This window comes from Staurois parvus, unplaced genomic scaffold, assembly GCF_062004578.1.
Source record: "Staurois parvus isolate SC_StPar_1 unplaced genomic scaffold, SC_StPar_1.0 ptg000124l, whole genome shotgun sequence".
Classification (NCBI taxonomy): domain Eukaryota; kingdom Metazoa; phylum Chordata; class Amphibia; order Anura; family Ranidae; genus Staurois; species Staurois parvus.
In genome coordinates this window covers 3,905,803-3,933,215 of record NW_028317920.1, presented here as the reverse complement: position 1 = coordinate 3,933,215, position 27,413 = coordinate 3,905,803, and the positions used below count along the sequence as shown (strand labels likewise).

Sequence of the window (27,413 nt, the reverse complement as noted above, 5' to 3'; positions counted from 1 at the left end):
CAGGTGCCGGACGCGGCTTGTTTATGTCATGCTTGCGCGTGCCCGGCACCTGTCACTGCCGCTGCTCACAGCCGGTGAGCGGGGACATGCACGCTTCACCCCCCCCCCCCTCTACCGCCAGCGTGTAAACATCGGGGGCGCGCGGCCACCCCCATAGGAAAGGTGTATCTTAGTACACCCGGCGGTGCGCGCTGACGTCATCACGCCCTCTGCTCGTCGATCCTACCATAGCGCGGATCGTCAGCATCAGGTAAGGAGCGGCGATACAATTTTTCTCGCTTTTCTTGCTAATGTGGGGGGGGGCAGTGTTACTCGCTATTCTTACTAATGTGGGGGGGGGGGCGGTGTTAATTCCATACATTTACTTTTATAGCCCCTCCCAAATTTTACTTGCATTCCTGTTCTCTAAAGGGGTGGTCCTAGGGTTTGATGGGGGCGTGGCCAGGTTTGGGTGGGGGAGTTCCACCACCTTTCCTCTGAGAAAAAAAGCCCTGCATAGGTACATTGCTACAAACTGGACCAATGTAAACTGTAAAATATCCATACCTGGAATTCTTCTTTACCTCTTTTTGATATTTGATCAACATCATCAAAATTCGCCAAATTACAGATCTGTGTACTATGACGGCTATTGCCTCATAGGCATTGTCAGTGAAATCTGGGCTCTGATTGGTTGCTTTGCAGCAGCACAGACTATAGGGGGAATTTACTAAAACTGGTGCACACAGAATCGGGTGCAGCTGTGCATAGTAACCAATCAGCTTCCAGGTCTTTCTGTCAAAGCTTAAAGTGACACTAAAACTTTCTGTTTTGTTTTTTTTTTTTAAATATCAGACATGTCTACACTTACCTGCTCTGTGCAGTGATTTTGCACATAGAAGCCCCGATCCTCTTCTTTCTGGGCCCCACCATGGCTCCTCCACCCTCAAGCAGTTCCCCCAGGGAAAGCCGCTCGCCCTGGGGGGCACCGCTGTGTGCTCATCCCCCAGCCACCGCTCTATGCGTCCATAAGACACATAGAGCTGCCGTGCAACCACACCCCCCACTCTCTCATTGGCTCACTGGCTGTGATTGACAGAAGTGTGAGTCAATGGGCTCCTGTTGCTGTCTCAGCCAATGAGGAGGAAGAGTCCTCAGACTGCAGAGGTTGTCGAGAACGTCCCTGTATTGGAGGGGGCTCAGGTAAGGGTTGGGGGGGCTGGGGGTGTATGCTGCACAGAAAACATGAAGGTAAAAAACCTTGAGCCTTTTGAATCACATTAACCACTTCTCCTTCACCCTATAGCAGAAATACTGCTACAGGGCGACAGGGGTGCGCAAAATAACACGTATGTATAAATACATGAGTTTGCATTTCCGGGCAGGGGGCGGGCACGAGCGCGCCCTACCCGCTTCACCGTTCGTGGCCTTGGCTGTCAATCACCGGGTCTCGGCTGGTGATTACTCGCTGGCACCCAGTGATCGCCGAGTATTACCGACAGGGGGAGAGACCTGTGTATAAACAACACATATCTCTCCCCTGTCAGCTCCTGCACACTGCTTTGTAAGTCTCTGCATAGCACAGCTATACAAAGCGGTGTGCTTACAGTGAAGCACACACAGAGCACATGAGGTGAAACAGCACACTTAACCCTTTGATCGCCCCAGATGTTAACCCCTTCCTGCCCAGTGCCATTAGTATAGTGTCAGTGCTTTTTATTAGCTCTGATCACTGTATTGGTGTCACTGGGGATGTCAGTTCCTCCCAAGTCTCTGATCGCCGCCATTACTAGTATATATACCGCCATTTGTAAACGCTATTACTTTCACGTAAACCATTTAATTTACACGTATTGGGATTTTTTTTAGCAAAGACATGTCGCAGAATACATTTGGCCTAAATCTATGACGAAATGTGATTTTTAAAAAATTTTTTACTGGACATGTTTAATAACAAAAAGTCAAAAATATTGTTTTTTTCTCAAAATTGTCAGTCTTTTTTTGTTTCTAGCGCAAAAAATAAAAAACGCACAGGTGATTAAATACCAGCGAAAGAAAGCTCTATTTGTGAGACGTAAATTTTATTTGGATGCAGCGTTGCATGACTGTACAATTGTCAGTTAAAGTAACGCAGCGCCATATCACAAAAAACGGCCTTGTTAGGAAGGGGGGTAAATCTTCTGGAGGGCAAGTTGAACAAGCTGCCGTTAGACCCTGATTGGTTGATTGGCACAACTGCACCAGATTCTGTGTGCTTCAGTTTTAGTAAATTCCCCCCTACAGTTTGTGCTGCTGCACAGCAACCAATCAGAGCCCAGATTTCATTGACGATGCCCATGAGGCTACAATAAGCTGATCAAGAGCCACCGCGGGCACACGGATCTTTGACTTTGCGAATTCTTGATTCTTTTTTTCCATTTGACTAGTTGAGATGAAAACGATGTTTCACCGCGTTCTACTTTCCCTTGAACTCAGCAGAGGCTGACCCTGGAAACAGGGGGGTTAAGGCCGTCTATAACCCTCCATTGACTATTCATGTTCAGAAGCAGCGGTGTAGCATGAAGAATTGAGGCCTGTGCTGGAGGCAACATGACTGGGGTTTTCATACATGCACAGTCACGGCCCTCATATGATGGGGGGGGGGATGACTGGTACTCTTGTAATGCTCGCAATTTTTCTCAGAAAGGACCCTTTATCTGTGCACCCCGGTGGAGCCAGCAATCTCGCCCTGTACGCGGAGCTGATAGCCAGTTCCAGCTCGGTCCGATGTCCCTGCATCAAGCTTTCTCATTAACAAGACATTCCTCCTTTCATTTATCGCTTTTTTTGGGGGGGGCCAAAGGGAGTAACGATACAGAATGTACTCAGAGTTCTCCTGGCTGCGATGTACAGCGATGACTTCTACAGTTTACTTAAAGGGAACCTGGCTCCAAGAAGTCAGAGCTTGACATGCAGCAGGTCCCCCATCACAGAAAGAAAGGTTTTTGTTGATTCTACGAGTGGCCAGAATAATGTTCCAGTATGAAATTCACTCTCGCTGAAGCTTTTACGAAAAATAAATAAATAAATAAAAACGAAAATAAGTTGTCCAGCCAAAACTTTTTTTTTCTTAGTTTTTGGTTGAGTAAGGAAGGATCAAAATTCCTGTTTTTATACAGGACTCTGTTAGCGGGATTTACTCGCACTTCCACTTCCTGCCCTGCATGTAATGGGGTTGATTTACTAAAGGCAAATAGACCGTGCACTTTGCAAAGTGCAGTTGCTCCAGAGCTTAGTAAATGCGGTAAAGCTTCACTTTGCAAAGAATACCCAATCACGTACAAGGAAAATTAAAAAAAAAATCATTTGTGCTTGCACATGATTGGATGATAGAAGTCAGTAGAGTGCACAGTGTATTTGCCTTTAGTAAATCAACCCCTATGGTCTTTGCAAAGTGCAGTTGTTCCAGAGTTTAGTAAATGAACAGAAGATCTGCTGACTTCCATCATCCAATGATGTGAAAGCAAAAGTGCGCTTTTTTAAAAATTTCCCTTGCACATGATTGGATGATGGAAGTCATCAGATCTGTTCATTTACTAAGCTCTGGAGCAACTGCACTTTGCAAAGTGCACAGTCTATTTGCCTTTAGTAAATCGACCCCTATGGTCTTTGCAAAGTGCAGTTGCTCCAGAGCTTAGTAAATGAACAGGAGATCTGCTGACTTCTATCATCCAATCAAGTGCAAGCATAAATGTTGTTATTTTTTTTATTTTCCTTGCACGTGATTGGGTATTCTTTGCCAAGTGAAGCTTTACCTCATTTACTAAGCTCCGCAGCAACTACACTTTGCAAAGTGCATGGTCTATTTGCCTTTAGTAAATCAACCAATATGGTTTTTGCAAAGTGCAGTTGCTCCAGAGCTTAGTAAACGAACAGAAGATCTGCTGACTTCCATCATCCAATCACGTGCAAGAGAAATAAAAAAAAAGTGCACTTCTGCTTTCACATCATTGGATGATGGAAGTCAACTGCACTTTGCAAAGACCATAGGGGTTGATTTACTAAAGGCAAATAAACCGTGCACGTTGCAAAGTGTAGTTGCTGCGGAGCTTAGTAAATGAGGTAAAGCTTCACTTTGCAAAGAATACCCAATCACGTGCAAGAAAAAAAAAAAAACACAGCATTTTTGCTTCCACATGATTGGATGATGGAAGTCATCAGAGCTCTCATTTACTAAGATGAGGAGCAACTGCTCTCGCAGAGTGTAATTGCACTTTGCAAAGACCATAGGGATTGATTTACTAAAGGCAAATAGACTGTGCACTTTGCAAGTGCAGTTGCTCCAGGGCTTAGTGAATGAGGTAGCGCTTCACTCTGCAAAGAATACCCAATCACGTGCAAGGGAAATTTAAAAAAAAAGTGCATTTTTGCTTGCACATGATTGGATGATGGAAGTCAGCAGAGCTTCCCCTTATTTACTAAGCTTACGTGCAACCACGGGCATCCCTAGGGTTGGTGTCACCCGGTGCGATAACACTTGGTGACACCCCCTCCGACGATCCCCGCAGGATGGATCGGATCTGCGGATTGAGCATAATGAATCAAATTCTGATCCATTATGCTCCCCAATCCGCAGATCCGATTCATCCTGCGGGGATCGTCGGCTTTCTTTACAACTTACCTTTTAGTGGAATGGGTCCGGTGTCACCCCATGTAGGTTGCATGCCAACGATCCTCGCAGGATGGTTCGGATCTGCGGACTGAGCATAATGGATCGGGCAACTTACCTTTTTGTGGAGCGGATCCGGTGTCACCCTGTATAGGTTGCATGCCGACGATACCCACAGGATGGTTCGGATCTGCGGATTGAGCATAATGGATTGGACAACTTACCTTTTTGTGAAGCGGATCCGGTGTCACCCTGTGTGGTAGGTGTCACCCGGTGCAGCGCGCACCCCCCGCACCTGCCTCAGGATGCCACTGAGCGCAACTGATCTTGCAGAGTGCAACTGCACTTTGCAAAGTGCACAGTCTATTTGCCTTTTGTAAATCAACCCCATAGTCTATTTGTCATTAGAAAATGAACTCAAATGTTTTACCAGATGGAAAGTAAGTGTAAAGCTGGTCATACATGGATAGAAAAACAAAAGAACAATTGAGTTGGTAGACTGATGGATTGATTTTTATATCATTAGTGTGCTTACTGCAACAGTCCTTTTTTGTTTTAATATCAAAAATGTTTGTATTTATTTTTGTAGGTTAATTGTTCAAATAAAAAAAAATAATAATGAAAGGGTAACCACTTTTGTGGGAAAAACACATTAGCTTGCTTACTGCAACAGTCGATTTTCACTTTAATATCAAAAAAGTTTGTAAATTTTTTGTAGGTCAATTGTTAAAAAAAAAAACCTAAAGGGTAACCACTTTCATGGGAAAAAACATAGGAAATAAAAAAAATAAATAATATATAAAACTGCAACATAAGTCATAATGTAATTGAATATTATTAGAAATGTTCTTTCCCTTTCAATCTGCAGTGCTGTAATTTTCTGTAAAATGCAATGCAATATGGCAACTTGGAGGTGTTCCCTACACAGATGCTGTGCAGACTGCCCCCCAGAAATGTAATTTCCTGCTTTATGATTGGCTTGCTAATTTTCCAAGACGTCTGCACTAAGATACAAGTCAGACTTTTTGCATCTCCTGCAACAAAAATGTTTTTTTGGTGATATACTCCCAAAGGGAAATCAAGTTTAAAGGGTTGCAGACCCTGCCACTTTCCTCCTTAGAGTCCTGCAGGTGCAGCAGCTGAATGATAATGAAAAAAAAATCAGTCTATACAGACAAACAAACAGACATTTTACCAACCCCCAATGCCCCAACTATACAAGGCAGGGGCGGACTGACAACTCATGGGGCCCCCGGGCAATAGGTGATCATGGGGCCCCTGTGTCCTTGCCCATACTCAAAAAAGCCTATGAAAAAGGTACCAGGGGCATCTCATGGGGCCCACTACTGATCCCAGGCCCTCGGGCAGTGCCCGAGTTTCCAAATGGTCAGTCCGCCCCTGATACAAGGACATTGAGACGCTCAGGACTCAACACTTTGTGGCGTCAGCAAAAATGAAGCGTCATGTCGCATTTGACAGGCAGTACCACCCGCGGAACACTACTTACTCACATAAAAGGGGCTGCATCACATCGGCATGCAAATGGCATTGGCAAGTAATGTATGTAGTCGCGACGCAGTGGGTTTGCACTTTAGAGGTTAAAGCAGGCGGTGAGGAGGTGGCGTAGTACTGCTGCATGTGTGAATGAACCCTAACAGCAACAAAGAAAGAAACATTTCTGGCAGGATCAAGAGCAGGGATGAGTTTGGTCTTAGTCCAAACCCAGACGTTAGCTGTATTGCTGAGCTGCAGGTAGCAGATTCATGGCATTTTTCTGCCATTTGGCCATATTAGGTCAGTGTTGGCACAAGCATCCTTGTCTTTTTGTATACAAGCAGCTGCGGGATGGCAAATCACCTGCCTGCAGCTCATTGGCCCAACACAGCTAACTTCCATGTTCAGACCAAACCCAAGCTCATCCTTGCTGTTGACCCTGCCAGAAAAGCAGTCGTTTTCAGCCTTACCATGTTTTTTCGGAGGACTACAGAACACCTCCCCTGTGTTATAGAGACGAGTAGAGTGGGAGGTATTCTGTAATTTTAACACTCTTTCTGTCCTGTAGTGATAATGCTATTGTTCCATAGAGACTGTACAGTGAGGGTGCATTGTCACCCTGGGACAGGAGATGTGTTACTAGCAAGGTCACCAGGTGAATATTAAGGAAAAAATGCAACCACTATATTTAAGGACTAATAGGCTACAATATTTACTAGGGTAGGGCTGATACTTGGTTTACTGGTGAAGAGCAGAGAACATTGAATGGATTACCTTCGTTTGTTATCACCCTATTTAACATACAATTTTTTGTCTTTTTCAGAGTCCCTCCTGTATTTGCCACTTTTCTTATGCCGCTAGGACCCTCTCAGAAGCTCCTCTAGGAATGGTGGATCATTTGCTTCTTAGAGATGAGCGCTTCTCAACCAATCCATCTGCTATTGGTTTCACCACCGAGATGTTAATGGGTGGAAGGGCCTACCAGATGTTGCCTTCTCCCACCTCGGAGGATGATAGTGACTCTTCCAGCTTTCGATCCTGTTCCAGTCCGGACTCTCAAGTCCTAAGCTCCAGTTATGGCAGCACATGTAGCGCCGAGAGCCAGGATAGCATTCTAGACTACCTTCTGTCCCAAACCTCCTTGAGCAACACCTCCTTGTCTTGGTGGGACAAAAGAAATCAACAGACAATGGTCAAAGAGGAGTTCTTCAGAGTCCCGGAATTTGGGGTGGACTTAGAGGAAACACCATTGTTTCATCCTACTTTGGATGAAATCCAGGAGTTTCTGGAGGAAAAAATGAACACAGACTTCAAGGCTGAAACTCAACATGAAGTTCGAGAGCTGAGGAACTGTGGTCATTTCTTTTCTGAGCAGCTCAAACAGACCCCTATGGTGGTCACCAACAATATGAGAGAGGATACAAAGGATGAGTCCAAAAGCTTTTCACAGGAAGAGTCCAGCAGTAAAAGCTCGGGCACCCTCACTGTGGAGGGCGGGATACCAGTTATACTTCAGATCCAGCCCATAGAGATCAAACAAGAGTCAAACACCAGCCAGGCCTCCCCAACACAGTTTCCAGAGAACATTAAAGTGGCCCAACTTCTGGTCAACATCCAAGGCCAGACATTTGCACTGGTCCCACAGCTGGTCCAGTCATCAAACTTGTCGTCTAAATTTGTCCGTATCGCCCCGGTACCTATTGCTGCTAAACCCATGGGCCCTGGAGGTGGATCTCAAGGACAATCTGGACACATGTCGGGTCAGAAGTTCCAAAAAAACCCAGCTGCTGAACTGATAAAAATGCACAAATGTTCCTTTCCTGGATGTACCAAAATGTATACCAAGAGCAGTCATCTCAAAGCTCACCTACGGAGACATACAGGGGAAAAGCCCTTTGCTTGTACTTGGCCTGGCTGTGGTTGGAGGTCAGTATAATGTTTAAAAATATTTTTGCTATTTTTTAGGTAATACATAATCAATAATATATATATACACATTAATGGAAATGTAAAAAATGTATTTATGGTGTCCCTGAGATTTTCATTGTTCGACCCCCTTCTATCTAGCATGGCAGGTATGAAGTAGAACATGTGCAGAGATCTTATCAAGGAAGTCCCTGAGAGAATTTGGGAAACCATTATTGATAGACTTAGAGAGAGTTTGGACTTCTGCCTGTTCTAATTGCTTAGAATAAACCATACATGCCATGCTGTCATGAAATCACCATGGTATATGGGCTGCTAGACCAAAAAAGGCACTGTTAAAAATCCATTGGAATAACAAGCCACTGCACCATATGTATGAAAGATTGTTTACTAAAGTTTAATATATGACCAAACCAACAGTTTGGAGACATGAGGTTCCCTGATCTGTTTTGTCAACTTGATAAAGAGGAATCGGTGGTTTTGTCTTGCATGGAACTTTTTTTAATGCTCATGGTGTGCTGGCCTTCTGTTCCAATGGTTGTTAAGGCTGCCCCCTCTCTTCCTGTCCTGTTGACACAGAATAGGAAATGAAGGAAAATCTCAACACAAACAGCAAAAAACCAAGATGGAGTCTTTCTTGAAGAGATTTCCCTGCACATCCTGTCTTATTGACACAATAGTGAGTGAGGTTAAATCTCCCCTGCCGACATAAAGATGCAATAAAGACAGTGGTTCTAAAGCTGGGCATACATGGATCGAAACTCAGCTGGTTCAGCTGGGACTGGACGAATTTCGATCTATGTATGCCCAATGTGGTTGAACAGAAGTCGATCTACCAACTGAAGTCTGTTTAAAACCTTGTTGAATTTTAGCCACTCAATCAGCACTCTAGGCCAGTAGTCTCCAAATTGTGGCCCGAGGGCTGGACGCAGCCCTTTTCTAGTCCTTATCTGGCTCTTGGGGCACTATTTCTTCCACACTCATATCAACAGTGGGGCATAATTTCGCCACTGACACTAATGATGAGATACTATTCTCCCTTCTAATATCAATGATGGGGGCACTATTCCACCCACTAATATCAATGATGGGGCACTATTCCACCCACTAGTATCAATAATGGGGCACTATTCCTCTTACTAATACCAATGATGGGGGCACTATTCCTCCCACTAGTATCAATAATGGGGCACTATTCCTCCCACTGATACAAACAATGGGACACTATTCCTCCCACTAATACCAATGATGGGGGCACTATTCCACCCACTAGTATCAATAATGGGGCACTATTCCTCCCACTGATACACACCGACACCAACAATATGGCACTGTTTCTTCCATTGATACCAATGTTGGAGTACTATTCTTCCCGCTCATACCAATGATGGGGTACTGTTCCTTCCAGTAATATGAATGATGGGCTACTATATCTCCTCCTCCTGCTGACCACAGGCGCTATGTAACTGACTACTAACCCTGAGGCGGGGTTAATTCTCACTGATTCTGGGTCCAGGACATTTTCGACCCTTATTGGTCACAATCTGGCCCTACTAAAGTCTGAATGATAGTAAACTGGCCCTTTGTTTGAAAAGTTTGGAGACCCCTGCTCTAGGCTATCGATTGCAGGCCAATCTGTGTACTTTGATGGTGAGGAGCTCTCCCTGCTGTCAGAATACAATGACACAGCGAGGAGGATTATCCGATCCACCTCGATGGTGGATGGCGGAATCGGGTCAGTTTATTTAGTTCAAACCGCTGGATGAATAGAAGTGATTCTTCTATGGCTAGTTTAACTCCTCCAGCCTCTATCCAAAGAACATTAAAAAAATTGCCTGGAACTCTACTTTGTGAGGAAGGCCTTCTCAATGACCCCATTGCTAGACCTCTTGTGTAATGGATTACATTAATGGAATAACTTAAAAAATCACGTTTAGTATGCAAATCTAGTTTCCCGAGGCATGTGAACATAACTTTCTACAAGAGGAAATCATTGGTACTTTCTCTGATAACACACGTACCAAACAGATATTTGCTCTGGGTGTGTTAGAGAGGATACTTGTGTTTGTAACCTGTAGTAAACTCTCAGTGTTTTTGTAATAACAGGATCAGATTAGATCTGCTTTTGCCTGCATCCATACAACCTGTTATAACATGTGACCTGCAATGTCAGGGAACACTGTATTCTAGTGACTCATAAGTGACTTTAACTCCCGAGATGAAAGCAACCTGCCAATAAGTTTGTCTTTGAAAAGTGAAGGGAGTTGTAGGGGGTCAATGCTCATGCCTAACATGACCACGCTTAAAAGCTGCCAAAAATAGGGTCCGCGTGACGTGTATCTTAAATAAAGCACAGCCAGGACTTGCTGTGGAGACAGGTTACACATTTTACTGTACAGATCTTCTGACCGGTGGTATGGATTTTCAGCCTGCAAGGTCAGGCGTGACTGTAAAGTCATTCTTACGCACATTGTGGTCTTGTGAAAAATTGTCTGACATAAACACCATGTGGACCTATGTGTGCCTTATTTAAATTTTCTGTTTTATGGCCAATCATATCCATAGCTACGTTTATAAGGATATTTCTGCTGAGTTGATGAGCATAATGTATGGACATTTTTTTTAAAGGACCTCACTTCATCACATATCTCATCGTCAAGGCTGTAAGCATGGTGGGCACAACTAATCTTGGGCCTGTGATAGTTCTGCTTAGTTGGTGAACATAATGTCATGGAGCATGGATATTTTTTCAAAGGACCTCAGGTCATTATATAACTCATGGTCAAGGGTGGAAGTATGGTGGACACAACTGCATTTGGGCCTGTGATCACGCCTTTTACTACCCTACAGCTCTATCTTGTAAGGTGCCTATAGGCTACTTGATCTGGCCATTTATTTTTGTATATCTGTACACTCAGGCCATCCCCTGCTGTTGCCCACTGACTACTTACCAATTCTACCCATTCTACCCATTCATACCGATTCTATATAGTCAAAACTATGTAAAGACCCTAAAGATTGAGCTTAGGTGTTTCTAGTTAGGGGTACTAATAATGCTACAGCTTCCAAAGACAGTTTAGACAATTGTGCACTTCCAACCTTATGGTAACAGTTTGGGGAGGGCCCTTTTATTTTCCAGTATGACTGCATAGCTATGCACAAAGCCGGCTCCATAGGTTCATGAGTATGGTATAGAGAAACTTGAGTGGCCTAGACAATGCCCTGAAGTGATCCCTACTGAACACCTTGAATTCAGCTGCTGATTGTGAGCCAGGTCTTCTCATCCAACATCAGTATCTGACCTCACAAATGTTCATTTGGCTTAACATTGGGGAGAACCTTCCTAGGAAGATGGAGACTAACATATGCAAAATGGGGTCAACTCCTTATTAACCCCTTGGCGCCAGCGCCTCCCGGCCCATTAAGGGTTCCAGAAGCTGGAAGGGGGGGCGGGGTTTTAGGGTCATGTGACCGTCGTGATTCGCTGTCACGGTGGTCAAATGATCGGGAAAGGTCACGATCGAAAGAGGAGATCGGGACCTTTCTGTGAGTACTGACTATGTGTGCTGGGTGCGCACTCTCAGCACATATGTTTTTTTTTAATAACATGCAAATGCATCTAGGCCCAGATGCCGGGAGGCTGCACATTTGTGTTCGGCCGGCGCCAATAGGTTGATGGTTTTGGAATGTATTATCTAACTTATACAGGTGTGATGATCAGATGTCCACAAATGTTTGTCCCACTTGCTGTCAGTATACCAATTCTGTCAAGGTGCCTTATATATATACATATATATATATATATATATATATATATATATATATATATATATATATATCCTTAACTAGGAAAGTTTATATTTGAGCTTTCTTAGCTAGGGTTGTTTATATTATATGTGCTAAGGCCTACTTTTGAACAATGAGCACCTACATATCTTTCGCAAGCAGGGGCGGACTGACCATTTGGAAACTCGGGCACTACCCAAGGGCCCGGGGTCAGTAGGGGGCCCCATGAGATGCCCCTGGTACCTTTTTCATAGGCTTTTTTGAGTTTGGGCAAGGACACAGGGGCCCCATGATCCCCTAATGCCCGGGGGCCCCTGTTGGCAACTTTCTGTTTCGGAAGTACATCCTGCCCATGGCAGGGAGAGTGACACGGTCCTGTAAAAGGAGATTAGACAATTAGGTTTCACATTAATATTGTACGAACCCTTCAGCTGATGATGTCACACTGTGTTGATTTGTAGGCTCTTCATCAGCAATACTGCGTGTTGACAGGCTTTTGTTGCACCCTTCCCTGGTGCTGTATGTTGCACCATGCCTTATTTTATACATTATTCATTTAGCCTAATTGCTGTGCTCAACTCTATGTTACTTATACATGAGGAGAAATTCACTTACCAAGGTAGAAGAGTGGAAAGAGAATTGGCCGAAGGTCTACAAAGAACCCACTTACAACACTACCGCCTGTTTTTGGTTAGATTGGCCCTTCAAACTGAGCAAAAAACATATTTAGTACATCCCTGTAATATATATGCACGTCTCCCCATGTTTTATTTCTTTAAAATGCTAATAAGTACAGAAAAAAATCTGGAAGAAATCAAGCTAGATCCTAACTTTCTGATTTAGATACAAACTCTGCATCTGCTGCACTTAAAGCAGAGTTTCAATCGTTTTAGTGTTTATTAAAAGCCAGTAGCTACGAAAACTGTAGCCGCTGATTTTTAATAAACACACACTTACCTGTCCCGGGGTCCAGTGATGTTCTCACCCGCGCGGCCCCTTCTCCCCTTCTTTCCTCTATGGCACTGGCATCTCAACTGTGGGCACCAGGCTGTGACAGCTTGCAGCTTCACAGACGGGTGCCCACTGCGCATGCAGCCCCTAATTGGTCCTGCAGTCCTCTGAGACCTGTGAAAGTTCCCAGGAGACTGCGGGAGGGAGGAGGGGTCGAACAGGTCCCCCCCCCCTCCCAAAAGGTTCCAAATATGGCAGGGGAGGAGGCAAATAAGCGGAGCTTCCACTTTTGAGTGGAATTCCGCTTTAAATTCCAAGCAGTGCTGTCAGTTCTGCTCATTTTCCCTATTGTTGGACTACAAAACACCTCCCATTTCCTCATCTCTATAACATGATCTGTTCTGTAGTCCAGCAGGGAGAACTTAGTCAGGGCTGACAATGCTGTTTGGGGTTTCAGTGAAGCAGAGGAAACAGATACAAGTCTAGTTCCAACAGAAAAACCAACAGAAAAAATAAATAGACAGATAGATAGATAGATAGATAGATAGATAGAGAGATGGATAGATAGATAGATAGATGATAGATAGATAGATAGATAGATAGATAGATAGATAGATAGATAGAGAGATGGATAGATAGATAGATAGATAGATAGATAGATAGATAGATAGATAGATAGATGATAGATAGATAGAGAGAGAGATAGATAGATAGATAGATAGATGGATGGATTGATGGATAGATAGATAGATAGATAGATAGATAGATAGATAGATAGATAGATAGATAGATAGATAGATAGATAAAATTGAAAATTTCAATGTACAGGACCCCAAATTCACAGTTGATCCTTAGGAAGACAAAAAAACCCTTATAAATCATGATCCAAATTGCTTCAGCAAGAGAGAAATCCTTCCTAACCCCCAAGGCAATTGGATATTTCCCAGGCCAGCAGTGTTATTACTCATAATATTTAGAACAAATTGAGCCAAATCAGGTAGTTGCACAGCGTAGTTTCAGAACTCAAACCCATCCACCTCACATTTAAGAAGGTCTCTGTCCTCAGTGGATTACATAGAGCTTACAGTAAAGTAAACTGAGAGTAATTTCTGGCACCTGCAGGATTTGCTGAATAAAATGAGCCAGTCACTGTTCTTGTGTTTTTAAAAAGTTTTTTTTGGAGCTGTGCGCTTCAGTGCTTATCGAAACCCTGTGAACAAAAAAAGTGAACTATAAAATCACAACACACAAAAACAGTCATGTGGGTACAGAAACAGCTAAATCTCTGGAGGGAAAAAGCTTTGAACCCTGAACCCCCCAGGGTGCAAGGCTCCTGATATAGACAAGGCACTCTATGGTCTGCTTAGGCCAAAGGCAGATGCACCTTAGGTATTTGCTGATGTTGGTCATCCAAGTACTTGGTGAGATGGGGGGGTCCCTCAGACCCTGAGCCCCCCAGGTTGAAAGAGACCTGAGAGTAGCAAGGTACTCCATGGTCTACCTAGACCAAAGTCAGGTGGACCCCACTACTTTGGGACCTGCTGTAGTCAGTCCTCCAAGTACTTGGTGGGAGGACTGTCCCCGAAAAGAAACAAGATATACCTGTGCTCAAATCCCAGTAGTTTGAACATGCATTTATCTATCAGGTGCTAAAGGGATGTAGCCACATGTTTACACTAGAGATCCCAGAGGAACCCTCTGCACACTGCTAATTACCCTTTCCAGGATTCTAGTGTCCCGAAAAGAGACCTGCCCAGTTCGGGAGAGGAAAAAGTCCCGAAGGTCACAGATCCTCCCCCTGATACAGGCCCCGATAATCTGCACCCTCAGTCTGGGTGCATAAGAAAAAAAACATAAGTGCAAAAGTGATATGTGCAGTACACACAGCAGGCCTTTCAGCCGGTGTAAAAAATTCTCCAAGCTGGCCAAAAGGCCCACTCAAGAAGTATCTTCAAGAAAAGCAAAAAAGTGACACAAGCAGGGGCGGACTGACCATTTGGAAACTTGGGCACTGCCCGAGGGCCTGGGGTCAGTAGGGGGCCTCCTGAGATGCCCCTGGTACCTTTTTCATAGGCTTTTTGGAGTGTGGGCAAGGATACAGGGGCCCCATGAGTTGTCAGTCTGCCCCTGGACACAAGTATATGGCACCATGGTGGGCAACAACCCAAAGTGTTTTTCCAGCACTCCTGGGACACCACTCACAGGGGGCACAGTACCAAGAGCTCCTTGCGCCTCCCAGCCCTTAGGCCAGCCCACCTCAAACTTTTCAACACAGAGGAACCCTTGAAATAACTTTTTGTTCTCAGAGAGCCCCTGCTAAGCATTACTACAACTCATGATACACTAGTGTGATGGTCAGTGGGAAGAATGCTCCTTACACTTGTCATCAATGTGAAGAATTACCCCCTTACCGATAGGTAAGATCAATGGGGTCAGTGGGAACCTATGTGGGAGGCAGAACTTGCTCACTGGAACCCCCAGCAACCTCCGGAGGAGCAAAAGGGTTCTATGGAACCCTTGCTGAAAAACCCTAGACAGAAAAAAACCTCTAGACAGACAAACACAGCCCTTTTCTTACCAGAAAAGCATTAGTACTTAAAGAAAGTCCTGCCTTTAACCGGGGACAAGCCTGGTAAACCTGACCAAAATCAACCTGGGAAGAAATGAACCCTCCCACCATACCCACCTTATTACATCAGGAATTATAACCAGTGCCCAATTGCCAAGGGAAACCGGCATTCTGTTCCCAAAAATTGATAAGAACAGATCTTAACTAAAAGACCGGGAAGCAATCATTGTTCTCGCTTGTAGGCCTGGAATTGCTCTTTACTGTGGTTCATAGTGAAGTCACCCAACAAAGCCTGGGAAAATTAGATCATGGTTGGACATCTTATCAGGAACCTCCTTGCAATGTATTACCACGAAAAATACATTCCACACCATATCCTGGAGGTTGGGAAGAGCGGAGAGAAGAAATTTTGACTCTGTGCCCATCTCCGGAGGTCAGGAAAGAGGCAGCTGGTGGAAGAAGATTATGTTTTTGGACTCTGAATATATTAGGAGAAATTGTGTATATGAAATGTAACTCTAGTTGTGGAGAATAGGTGGGATGGTTCCTGGATGAGTCAGTGGCAGCTGGTTTGATGAGTGTCACATTGTTCTGTGTTGCAACAAGAGACGCGAAATCTATTGTCACATTGTTTACTAGCATGGAAGAACACATGATACAGTGTATCAAATCATGTTCCAGCTGTACTTCCAACTACGAATATAGAATAAATATATAGTCATACACAGGACAGGAGGCAACACTCTGAAAAGGCCAATAAACCTAAAGTACAACTTGGCTCCTATAAAAGAGTAATTCATAAGGGTGAAAGTCTCTGCAGCCTATCAGAACTGAATGTAATTTCAGGAAAGTTTTGGCCTTGATGACAGAGCTTTCCCTACGCACAGCTCATTTACTGCCCAATAATCTCTGGCAAACAAGGCTTTTACTATATAACAAATACAAATGTAAATGAGATGTTTAAGGATTCATGCACACTGCTCCACCTAAACTGACTTTTGTGGAGCTTTTGGAATTTTTTTGCCTAAGCCCCTAAACACACCTCAATAAAAGCCTATGGAGTTGATTTACTAAGAACAAATAGGCTGTGCGTTCTGCAAGTGCAGTGGCTTCAGAGCTTAGTAAATGACAAGCTTTACTTTACAAATACTCATTCACATGCAAGCATTGAAATGATTGGATGATGGAAGTCAGCAGAGCTTCACCTCATTTACTAAGCTCTGGAGCAACTGCACTTGCAAAGTGCACATCCAACACAACAAACACTTTACTCCTGCGCTAGGAAAGGACTCAGTAGACCCAATAGGAATGTTCTGGAATTTTCTGGAATATGCACTGCTTGCTGCCCTCAACAGACCGGGGAGGTCCGAATACACTGGATACAAATGGAGAAACAGAAAAAGGGCGCACCGACCTGGTGCATTATCGTTCAAAATAATTTATTAAAGAAACAAAAATAGGTATCATACTCACAATGGACATAATAACACAGGCATGTCAAACTGAACAAGATGTATGATCCAAACAACATCTGAGTCCATACGATAGAACCCTGGATGACCAACTGGCTAACGCGTTTTGAGGACACAACCTCTTCCTCAGAGCCAACTTGCAAAGTGCACAGTCTATTTGCCTTCAGTAAATCAACCCCTATGTGTCCATGCACACATAGAGGGCTCTTTACTAAACCCGGAGCTTGTAAAATCTGGTGCAGCTCTGCATAGAAGCCAATCAGGTTGTGTTGTCAAAACTTAAAGCGGAGTTCCACTCACGCTGTCAAAAAATAAAAGTCAGCAGCTACAAAAACTGTAGCTGCTGACTTTTAAAAAACAGCCACTTACCTGTCCCTCAGTCCCGTGGTGTGTCCCCCGCAGCCCGTTTCACCGGGTGTCCTGTATTCCAGGAGGCCGGCATCTTCAGTATGGGCACCCGACTGTGATAGCTTGCAGCTTCACAGCCGGGTGCCCACTGCGCATGCGTGAGTAGCGCTGCTTTTCATGAATGGTCCTGTAGTCTTCTGGGACCTGTCACGTGTCACAAAAGACTACAGGGAGGGAGGGAGGACACCTTCCGCATCTAGGCGATCGGACCAGAAGTGGGAGCGGGTACCTGTCAAATTCAGGTACCCACTCCTCCCCGCCCCCCAAAGGTGAAATTCTTAATGGGGAGTGGGGGAGCAGTCCTTAAAACGGAACTTCCGCTTTAAATGAACGAGCTGAAGTTCAAAGCTGATTGGCTCCCATGCACAGCTGCACCAGATTCTGAGTGCCCCAGTTTTAGTAAATACCCCCCATAAGCTTTTAAAAGAGTTTAGAAGCAGCAGGTTTTAGAGGCAATCAAAGCTACCAAACACAGAAGAATCTCGTTCAAGAGGGCATAAAAAATACCAAAAGCGGCTAAATGCATCTAAACGCATCTAGATGCACCTAAGTGCTAGGCACATTTATCGCTTGAGCGTTTATTCGTTTCAATGGCCAGAATAATTTAAAAATAATCAAAATTCTGGCAAATGATATAAAAAAAAACACAGATTTTTCCTGTCAGGAGAAACAACGTTTGCAATAAACCAGTGTGCACGAACCCTAAAGGGTAACTCCACTTTTGTAGAAAAAGATAAAAAAAATACCATATATAATTGCTGCACAAGAAATTGTAATTTAATGTGATTACAAATGTAATTTCCTTTTCAAACTGTAGGGCTTTAATTTTCTGCAAAATTCAATGCAACTCAAGAGTTGGTTCTGGCTAGCTCAGTGGATTGCTTCAAAAAAGTCCTGGATTCTTTCCTGGATACACAGAATATAACTGGATATAACATTTTATAGGTAAAGTTGATCCAGGGAATATCAGATTGCCTCTCGGGGGATCAGGAAGGAATTTTTTTCCCAACAGGAGAAAATTGGATCATGGTTTGCTGGGGGGTTTTTATTTGCCTTCCTCTGGATCAACTGTGGGTGTAGGATTATAACTTTTTTTTTCTATGGTTGAACTGGATGGACTTTTGTCTTTTTTCAGCCAGACTAACTATGCAACTATGTAACATGGTAACCTGGAGGCGTTCTGTATATCAACGCCTCCAAAAATGTAATTTCCTGCTTGCGTGACAAACTCTGCACTAAGACTAAGTCCGTTTTTGGGTATACTCTGCATCAAAAATGTCATCTTTGGTGAGATACTTCCTAAGGGTTAATCACCTATAAAGGTGTAGAGACCAGGGGCGGACTGACAACTCATGGGGCCCCCGGGCAATAGGGTATAATGGGGCCCCTGTGTCCTTGCCCAAACTCAAAAAAGCCTAGGAAAAGGGTACCAGGGGCATCTTATGGGGCCTCCTACTGACCCCGGGCCCTCGGGCACTGCCCGAGTTTCCAAATGGTCAGTCCGCCCCTGGTAGACACACTGCATTGTTTTCTTATCAGAACACTGAGAGTGCACCGGGTGATTATAATGAACCAGACCTTCACACTTTGCACAGAACATGGTCTAAAAAAGCTATTCCTTCAGCGCAACAAATAGAAGGAATCTGCTGCAAGTTTGATCAAACTGGGCTATTAACTGGCAATACAGGAAAAAACTTTACCAAAACTGGAAGCAACTACGATAGTTAGATTTTTTTGCTGGGCTTGAGTCTGATCAAGGCAATTTCGATCCTATCCCCTTGCAGCTGATCAAAACCACAAATTTCCACATTCAGGATTTCAATTCCGGCTTAACCAAAAATAGTTAAAATTGCCAGAAAGTTGCCATTTGCATAACCAGCCTGTTTATGCTTGTGGCTAGGGGGAAGTATATAAAAAAAAGGGAGTTGAGAGGCCCCCAGACTATTCCCTTAAACTTACATAGTGGCTGGAAGGAGTTGTACATATGCCTAGGTAAAATATTACCCCTGTCACATGTGGCAGGCAGTACTGCTGTTGAACATGACCCATTCAAGTGTTATGCAACCAGGTTTAATGCATGTGGTTGTAGCATGGTGGTGTGGGCTTTCAGGGTTACCTGATGAGCTACCTATTAAATGGATAAAGCCAGGGGCGGATTGACAATTTGGAAACTCGGGCACTACCCAAGGGCCCGGGGTCAGTAGGGGGCCCCATGAGATGCCCCTGGTACCTTTTTCATAGGCTTTTTTGAGTTTGGGCATGGACACAGGGGCCCCATGATCCCCTATTGCCCGGGGGCCCCATGAGTTGTCAGTCCGCCCCTGGTTAAAGCCTTTGTGCATTGTTATTGCAATCTGAGTCCCCATCAGGCAGATTCCTCCTTACTTCCTGTATTTTTGACAGAACAGGAAGTGACTGAAAGCCTACATTTGCATAGGTCACCATAAATCATCAGTATAATTCTGCATTACTCTTCTGCTGCAGCTCTATATAACCTGAATGTTTTCATAGACTGTAGCTGTGCCTTTTAAATACATTTGGCACATAACTACTCTGGTCTGAAATATTTACTATGGAATATTTAATTTTCTTTACAATTAGGGTTGTTGTAAGGGATCACTGGTTCAGCCAAGAGAAGGGATTTGGCTGTTATGTGCAATTAAGCACTTCCAGCTTTTGAGTACGTCATCAATATATCTGAAATTTACTGTCAAGAAAAATAGTTGCAGATGTTGGAGAGAAAAATTATTTTTAAAACACGGGACACCACAATATCTCTAAAGTGTTGCTGGGCTCAGCCCCCAGCTCCAGGAATCCAGTATGTAGATGGCAGTGGATCCACATTTCCATGGCAGGTGTGGTCATTATACCCAACCATTACATTAGACCAGGGGTCTCCAAATTTTCCAAGCAAAGGGCTAGCTTACTGTCCTTCAGGCTTTATGGAGGCTGGACTGTGACCAGTCAGAGTGGAAAATACCCCGGCATCAGTGCTCCACCATTGGTTTTTATGGGAGGAATAGCTCCCAATTGTTGATATCAGTGAGATGAATGCTGCCCCATTGATGGTGTCAGTAGGGGGAATGGTGCCCCATCATTGGTGTCAATTAGTGGAATAGTGCTCCAAAGGCCAGATAAGGGCAAGCAAAGGGCCACATATGGCCGCTGGGGTGCAGTTTGGAGACCATTACATTAGACCTTCAACTAGTCAACATGGTGGATATATTATTAGTGCTTTTATCTTGCAGAAGTGGGGTCCTACCTTGAACACAATGGGGTTGATTTACTAAACCTGGAGAGTGCAAAATCTGGTGTAGCTGTCCATGGTAACCAATTAGCTTCCAGGTTTTATTATCAAAGCTTAAATGAACAGGTTGAAGTTAGCTACCATCCACAGCTGCGCCAGATTTTGCAGTCTCCAATTTTAGTAAATCAACCCCAATGTGTTTGTATGTTCTTTTAGGCCGTGTGGGTGTCATTTAGGTGTGCCTGTTTCTTCCCACAATTCATTAGCCTTCTGACAAGTTCGTCTGCCTCTGGCTAAATTGGCATCACTATGCATGCTTGTAAGTGTGGCAGGGACATTATTGTGCAAGCAAGGAGATGAATGGTTCAGGTTTCTTGGTGGTACATGTTAATACTATAGTAACAAGTAAAGTACAATTACATAAAGTAAAAAAAGGTTATCATTAGTAGGAAAAGAGGAGTTTTAGTGGTAGAGCTGGTCAGCATTGACAATTAGGAACCATTTTATGGACAAATATTTTTGCGGTAAAACTGGGGCTGCATGAAAGCAGAGGTGGAATTTAATATATTTTTGGAATCTGATGACTGATGTTGGTTTATATATAAGGCTTTTAACCCATGAGTCAGTTTACTGTCCTTCATACTTTAGGGGGGCTTGACTGTGGCCACTGGGAGCAAAAATTGTCCTGGCATCACTGGAAGGAAGCAATGCATCTTTGGTGTCCATGGGAGGAATACTGCTCATCATTGGTATTCATGAAAAAATAGTGCACCTTTATTGGTGTCAGTTGGAAGAATTATGCCCCATTGTTGGTGTCAGTGGGAGAAACAGTGCCCCTTCATTGGTGTAAGTGGGAGGAATAGTGCTCCATCATGGTGTCAGTAGGAGGAATAGTGCTACATCATTGGTATAAGTGGGAGGAATAGTGGCCCAGCATTGGTATTAATGGGAGGAATAGTGCCCCATCATTGGTAACAGTGGCGGAATAGTGCCACATCATTGGTATTAGTGGGAAAAATAGTGCCACATCATTAGTACCAGTGGGAGGAATAGTGCCCCATCATTGGTGTCAGTGAGAGGAATAGTGCCCCATCATTGGTGTCAGTGGGAGGAATAGTGCCCCATCATTGGTATCAGTGGCGGAATAGTGCCCCATCATTGGTATCAGTGGGAGGAATAGTGCCACTTCATTGGTACCAGTGGGAGCAATAGTGCCCCATCATTGGTATCAGTGGGAGGAATAGTGCCACTTCATTGGTATCAGTGGGAGGAATAGTGCCCCATCATTGGTGTCAGCAGGAGGAATAGTGCTTGATCATTGGTATCAGTGGGAGGAATAGTGCTCCATCATTGGTATCAGTGGCGGAATAGTGCTACATCATTGGTATTAATGGGAAGAATATTGCCCCATCATTGGTAACAGTGGCGGAATAGTGCCACATCATTGGTATTAGTGGGCAAGATAGTGCCACATCATTGGTACCAGTGGGAGGAATAGTGCCCCATCATTGGCATCAGTGGTGGAATAGTGCCCTCATCATTGGTGTCAGTGGGAGGAATAGTGCCCCATCATTGGTATCAGTGGTGGAATAGTGCCCCATCATTGGTATCAGTGGCGGAATAGTACCCCATCATTGGTATCAGTGGCAGAATAGTGCCACATCATTGGTATCCGTGGGAGGAATAGTGCCACAGCATTGGTACCAGTGGGAGGAATAGTGCCCCATCATTGGTATCAGTGGCGGAATAGTACCCCATCATTGGTATCAGTGGCAGAATAGTTCCACATCATTGGTATCAGTGGGAGGAATAGTGCCACATCATTGGTACCAGTGGGAGGAATAGTGCCCCATCATTGGTGTCAGTGGGAGGAATAGTGTCCCATCATTGGTATCAGTGGCGGAATAGTGCCACATCATTGGTATCAGTGGGAGGAATAGTGCCCCATCATTGGTGTCAGCGGGAGGAATAGTGCTCCATCATTGGTATCAGTGGGAGGAATAGTGCTCCATTGTTGGTATCAGTTGGAGGAATAGTGACCCATAATTGGTATGAGTTGAAGGAATAGTGCAGTTGTAGAATGTTGGACTATGTTGTAAAAATGGACTCTAGATTGAGTTTTATATATTTACATGCTTTTTTCTTTTTTGGTAGGTTTTCCCGGTCTGATGAGCTCTCCCGACACCGACGCTCACACTCTGGGGTAAAGCCGTACCAATGTGCTGTCTGCGAAAAGAAATTTGCCCGCAGTGACCACCTGTCCAAACATGTCAAGGTGCACAGATTTCCGAGGAGCAGCCGCGCCACCCGTTTATCAAACTGAATGCAATTGTATCAGCGACCTGCGTAGAGTTGAAGCCCAAAGCACTTTGTCAATCTCCCCATCATAACTTATTGTGTGTGATAGAAACCTTTGGTTTCGACTGGACAGTTGTACTCCACGTTTATTTAACATGGCTGTGAATGAAGCATCCTGGAAGAGCCAGGGAATTTGTCTGCGTCACATTCTGGAAGTTAATGGTTATGTGGGTGGGGGTATTAATTAACTTGATTCCGTTATGTATTTTTTTTTTCTCCCTTGAAGTTTAATTATTGGGTCAGTAAATTTGTATCTTTTGAAGTATCTACAAATGATCCTTTAATCGAACATTAATCCAAAATATTTAAAACTGGTCATGAAAGAAATATATGGTCACCACTTCTATCGGCCATTTTGTACAGAAATCTGTTGTGTCTCATAGAGTGTCCTCCCAGTAAAGGTGCTAAATATAGAAAAAATAGCAATATGTATATATAAAATATGCATTTTAAAAAAAGGCAAGTTTATAAAAGTTCAATATGGTTGGATGTTTTTAATGTGGTATAAAGAAATTGGAGAACTATATATAATGTCAGCATATGCTTTACTGTTTATAAGCTGCTACAAGGCAGACAAATTGTTGGCTAAAACCACATGAAAAGTCATTTTGTTGGTTTACACTAGCTGCCGTCTTGCTTGCTAAGTCCATACTATCAAGCGATCAGAAGCAATCATGTTGTTGCCCACTAGCAGCAGCCATATTGGTGGTTAAACCCATGTGCTCAAGAAGACAAAGGATGCCATGTTGTTGGTTACTACCATACAGCCATCTTTCTAGCTAGCTAAGCTTACACCTTCAAGCGAACTGAGCCAGCTATGTTGTCGGTTACTACCAGCAGCCATCCTGTTGGCTGAACCCACACTCTCAAAAAAACAGAGATAGCCATGTTGTTGGTTACTACCAGGCACCATCATGTTGGCTGAACCTACACTCTTGAGAAAACAGAGGAAGCCATGTCGATGGTTACTACTATGCAACCGTCTTGCTAGCTAGCTAAGCCTACACTCTCAAGTAGACAGAAGCAGCCAAGTTGTTGGTTACTACTAAGCATCATCTTGCGAACTAAGCCCACATTCTTAAGCAAGAAAAGGCAGCCATTTTGTTGGTTAATAATAGATGGCTGAACCTACACTCTCAAGAAAACACAGGATGGCATGTTGACTGTTAATTTTAGATAGCCATCTTGCTAGCTAACTATCATGTTGGCTGGACCCACACTATCAAGAAAACAGAGACAGCCATGTTTTTGGTTACTACTAGGCACCATCTTGTTAGCTGAACCTACACTCTTGCAAAAACAGAGCAAGCCATGTTGATGGTTCCTCCTATGCAACCATCTTGCTAGGTAGCTAAGCCTACACTCTCAAGTGAACAGAGGCAGCAATGTTGTCAGTTTCCACCATCACCTATCTTGTTGGATAAACCCATACTCTTCAGCCAGCAATGGCAACCATGCTGTTGGTTTCTACCATCAACCATCTTTTCGGCTAAACCCTTACACACAAGCCAGCAGTGGCAACCATGTTGCTCGTCACTACAAGGCTGCCATCTTGCTAGCTGAATACATACTCTCAAAAAACAGAAAGTGTATATAGGTATAGAAAATGTTTCTAGAGAGTTGCAGTGGGGCAATTTTACAAAAATTGAGGCAAAATTAGAAGCTGCCCATGGCAACTGGTCAATGAATTGGTAACTCATGGTTGCCATTGGTATCTACTTCATTCTTCCCAAAGTTTTTGCATATCAGCCCTACTGAATGGTGACACAAAATAGCCATCTCCCATTGACTGTCCTGAAAATTAGGGTTCTTGAAGAAACAAATTGACATATTTGTTTTACTTCTACCAAAAATTCACCATTATCGCTGTCAACCTATAGGCCAAAAAAGGCTTAACCAAACACAAGGGCTTTTTTAAAGATGGAAAAACAAAGACCAGTAACCCACTGCGGCCAATCAGATTTTTTTTTTAACCAATGACATATCAGTTAAAGAAAAATATCTCACTGGCTCACTGGTTGGTTTGCCTAAGTGAAAAGGTTTGTCTATCCTAAATATTGATATAAAAAGATAAATACTGCCCCATCTTTTGATTTTAGTTATCTCCAAACCTAAAGTCATGCAAAGTCTAGGCCTTACCTGTTGGCATAGCTACACCTCGTGTTTAATTTTTGTGTCTTTATGTGGAAACTTTTCCATTTCTAGTCAATAAAAATAACTCCCCCCCAAAAAAAAGGATGTAGAAAAATAGATATCACACAGTGACTTTATGGCTGACTGCAGACCTTCTTAGGAACCGAAACCACACCAGTGTTTATTAGTCCTAGCTAAAATCACTTTTATAAATTGTATAGATTGACTGCTATGTACTATAATACTTTTTTCACATTTTGGCCTATATACTTTTCTTGTGAACAAAAAATGTTACATATCCAAGGTCTCAATATGCCAAAAACCATCTTTTGGATCCTAAGCCAGTTGGCCATTTTATCAGGGATCTGCTGTGTTCTTCTGATGGTCAAAACCAGGTCCATTCTAGCTGGAAATTAGAAAACTTTTCACAAATAATTTGCCACTATTATCTCAAAGGATGAAGGAAAAAAATTACTATTTTTTATTCCTGTAATAAAAAAAGCAATTAAAAAAATTAGATTTAATATAAAAAAAAATATAAAATTAAAAGTATAACCTTCCAATGCAAGGCTATTAAAAACATACCGATATTTTATATATATCCTTTACACCGAAAAAATATGCGCAAAGCTAAGAGGATCACTTATTTTTATTACCTAGAAATCCTTGCCTTTCAGTAGTAAATAAATAAATAATTAAATAGTACATCTTAATAATATTTATAAAAATATGAATACTACAAATAATACAAAAGAAAACATTTACAAAGTTAGAATCATTGGTGGGTGAGTTATAGGCGGCAACAATTAAAAAAGTATATACAGAATGTATTCCAATATTGCCATTTTTTTTTCTTTTACTTGTTACTAAGCTGTGATTGCCTCAGATTCTGTTTTTTTTAAAAAAAGCCTTCATTCGTATATTATACATTATATCAAATACTGCAGATTTTTGGCCTTTTTATTAAAAAAACACAAAACTGTTAGTTATGATTGTGTTTTAGTTACAGTACAACAGTATCCTCATTAAATCTATTTTTATATTGCAAATGCGGTGTTTCGTTTTCTACCAAAAACAATGTACAGTATATGAACTATTTTATAACTGATGCATTTCACCCCTCCAGTGCCTCACAGATGACCACTGAACAAAATATCGCCAGGAGAATTGTATCTTTTTCCCATGTGAGGGAAGAGAGAATTTTTTTTTGTGCGTTTGTGTCGTGAGGTTGAAATATTGCTGTTAATTCTGTAGAAGATAAATTCTGCCTTAATGGAAGACAATGGAAATCAGAGAAAAAGTGTTTATTTTCCATAAACCGAGCAAGAAAAAAATAATCTATTTTATGTAAGCTGTCTTAAACCGTTTTGTTGCTGGATTTCTGAATAGTGCTGCTTTTGTGATATATATATATATATATATATATATATATATATATATATATATAGGTCTCTCTGGCTTCAAAGGGGTTAAAAATCCGTGCATTCCTTATCAATGTAGATGTATGTTTATCAGGCAATCTTGTATCAAAGGCAGGTTTGCTACGGTTGTTCATTGCCGCTAACAAAATTTAAAATGGACTCTTAAAATTTAGCATCAGTGGTCAAGGTAGCGAGGTCTACATGTTCTCCAGAAAAAAATCCCCAATGTGCCCAAACTTTTTTTGGGTCAATATCCAACATGGCAATAACAAACAAAATGGCCATTTCTACCAAGTGTAGCTGAATGAACCCTACGGACAGCTCAGATATCAAACTATAAATGTGGGGAGCATGGAGCCAGATCAATTATCCCTTTAAATGCTCTTAACTATCAAGTTTTTGGGGTTTGGGGTTGACGGGGATCCCCACCATCTTCCTTTCATATCAGCCTGCCTATGAACAAGACGTTTACTCCTCCTCTTATGAATGTATGTAAATACTGTATATACATAGAAAGCTCCATATAAAATAAATGCCTTTAATAATGTATCAGAATTTTATGTAAATTAATTCAAAAGTTAAAATATCTCTATGATGCTATGTACATAAAATAATACTGTATTTTTCTTCTATGTTCCTCAGAAAAGAAGTATATTTACTTTGACAATAAACTGAAAAAAATAGTTTGTTTACTTGTTGTTTATTAATGTTTTTTTATTAGGTGGTTTGTAAAGATATACTGTAAATGTATGTGTTTTATTAGGTATAGATACTGTGTATGTGAGTGTGGGTATATATATATATATATATATATATATAGTATTAGGTTTATATATACAGTAGGGATGCACCGCTGACGATAACGAGTATTTTCACAAATACTTTTACTCGTGAAAATATTCCCGATACCCAAAACAATACTTTTCGGTGTGATTTGTGTCAATACAAAATGTGTTTTATATATATATATATATATATATATATATATATATATATATATATCCAAACGTATTGGACCCGC

The 27,413-nt window shown here is 42.6% G+C and overlaps 1 protein-coding gene across 2 annotated transcripts in view; it reads left to right on the top strand.

The window, feature by feature from the left end:
• The window catches only part of KLF15 (KLF transcription factor 15), a 41,639-nt gene extending 14,564 nt beyond the window's left edge, over positions 1 to 27,075 (top strand). For both annotated transcript variants that reach the window (XM_089672285.1, XM_089672284.1), the window contains exons 2-3: positions 6,945 to 8,047; positions 22,635 to 27,075. In XM_089672285.1, the coding sequence (XP_089528411.1) occupies positions 7,008 to 8,047; positions 22,635 to 22,803 (1,209 nt within the window). In that variant the 5' untranslated portion in view covers positions 6,945 to 7,007 and the 3' untranslated portion in view covers positions 22,804 to 27,075. The remainder of the gene's footprint in view (positions 1 to 6,944; positions 8,048 to 22,634) is intronic.
• The last annotated feature ends 338 nt before the right edge of the window (positions 27,076 to 27,413 follow it).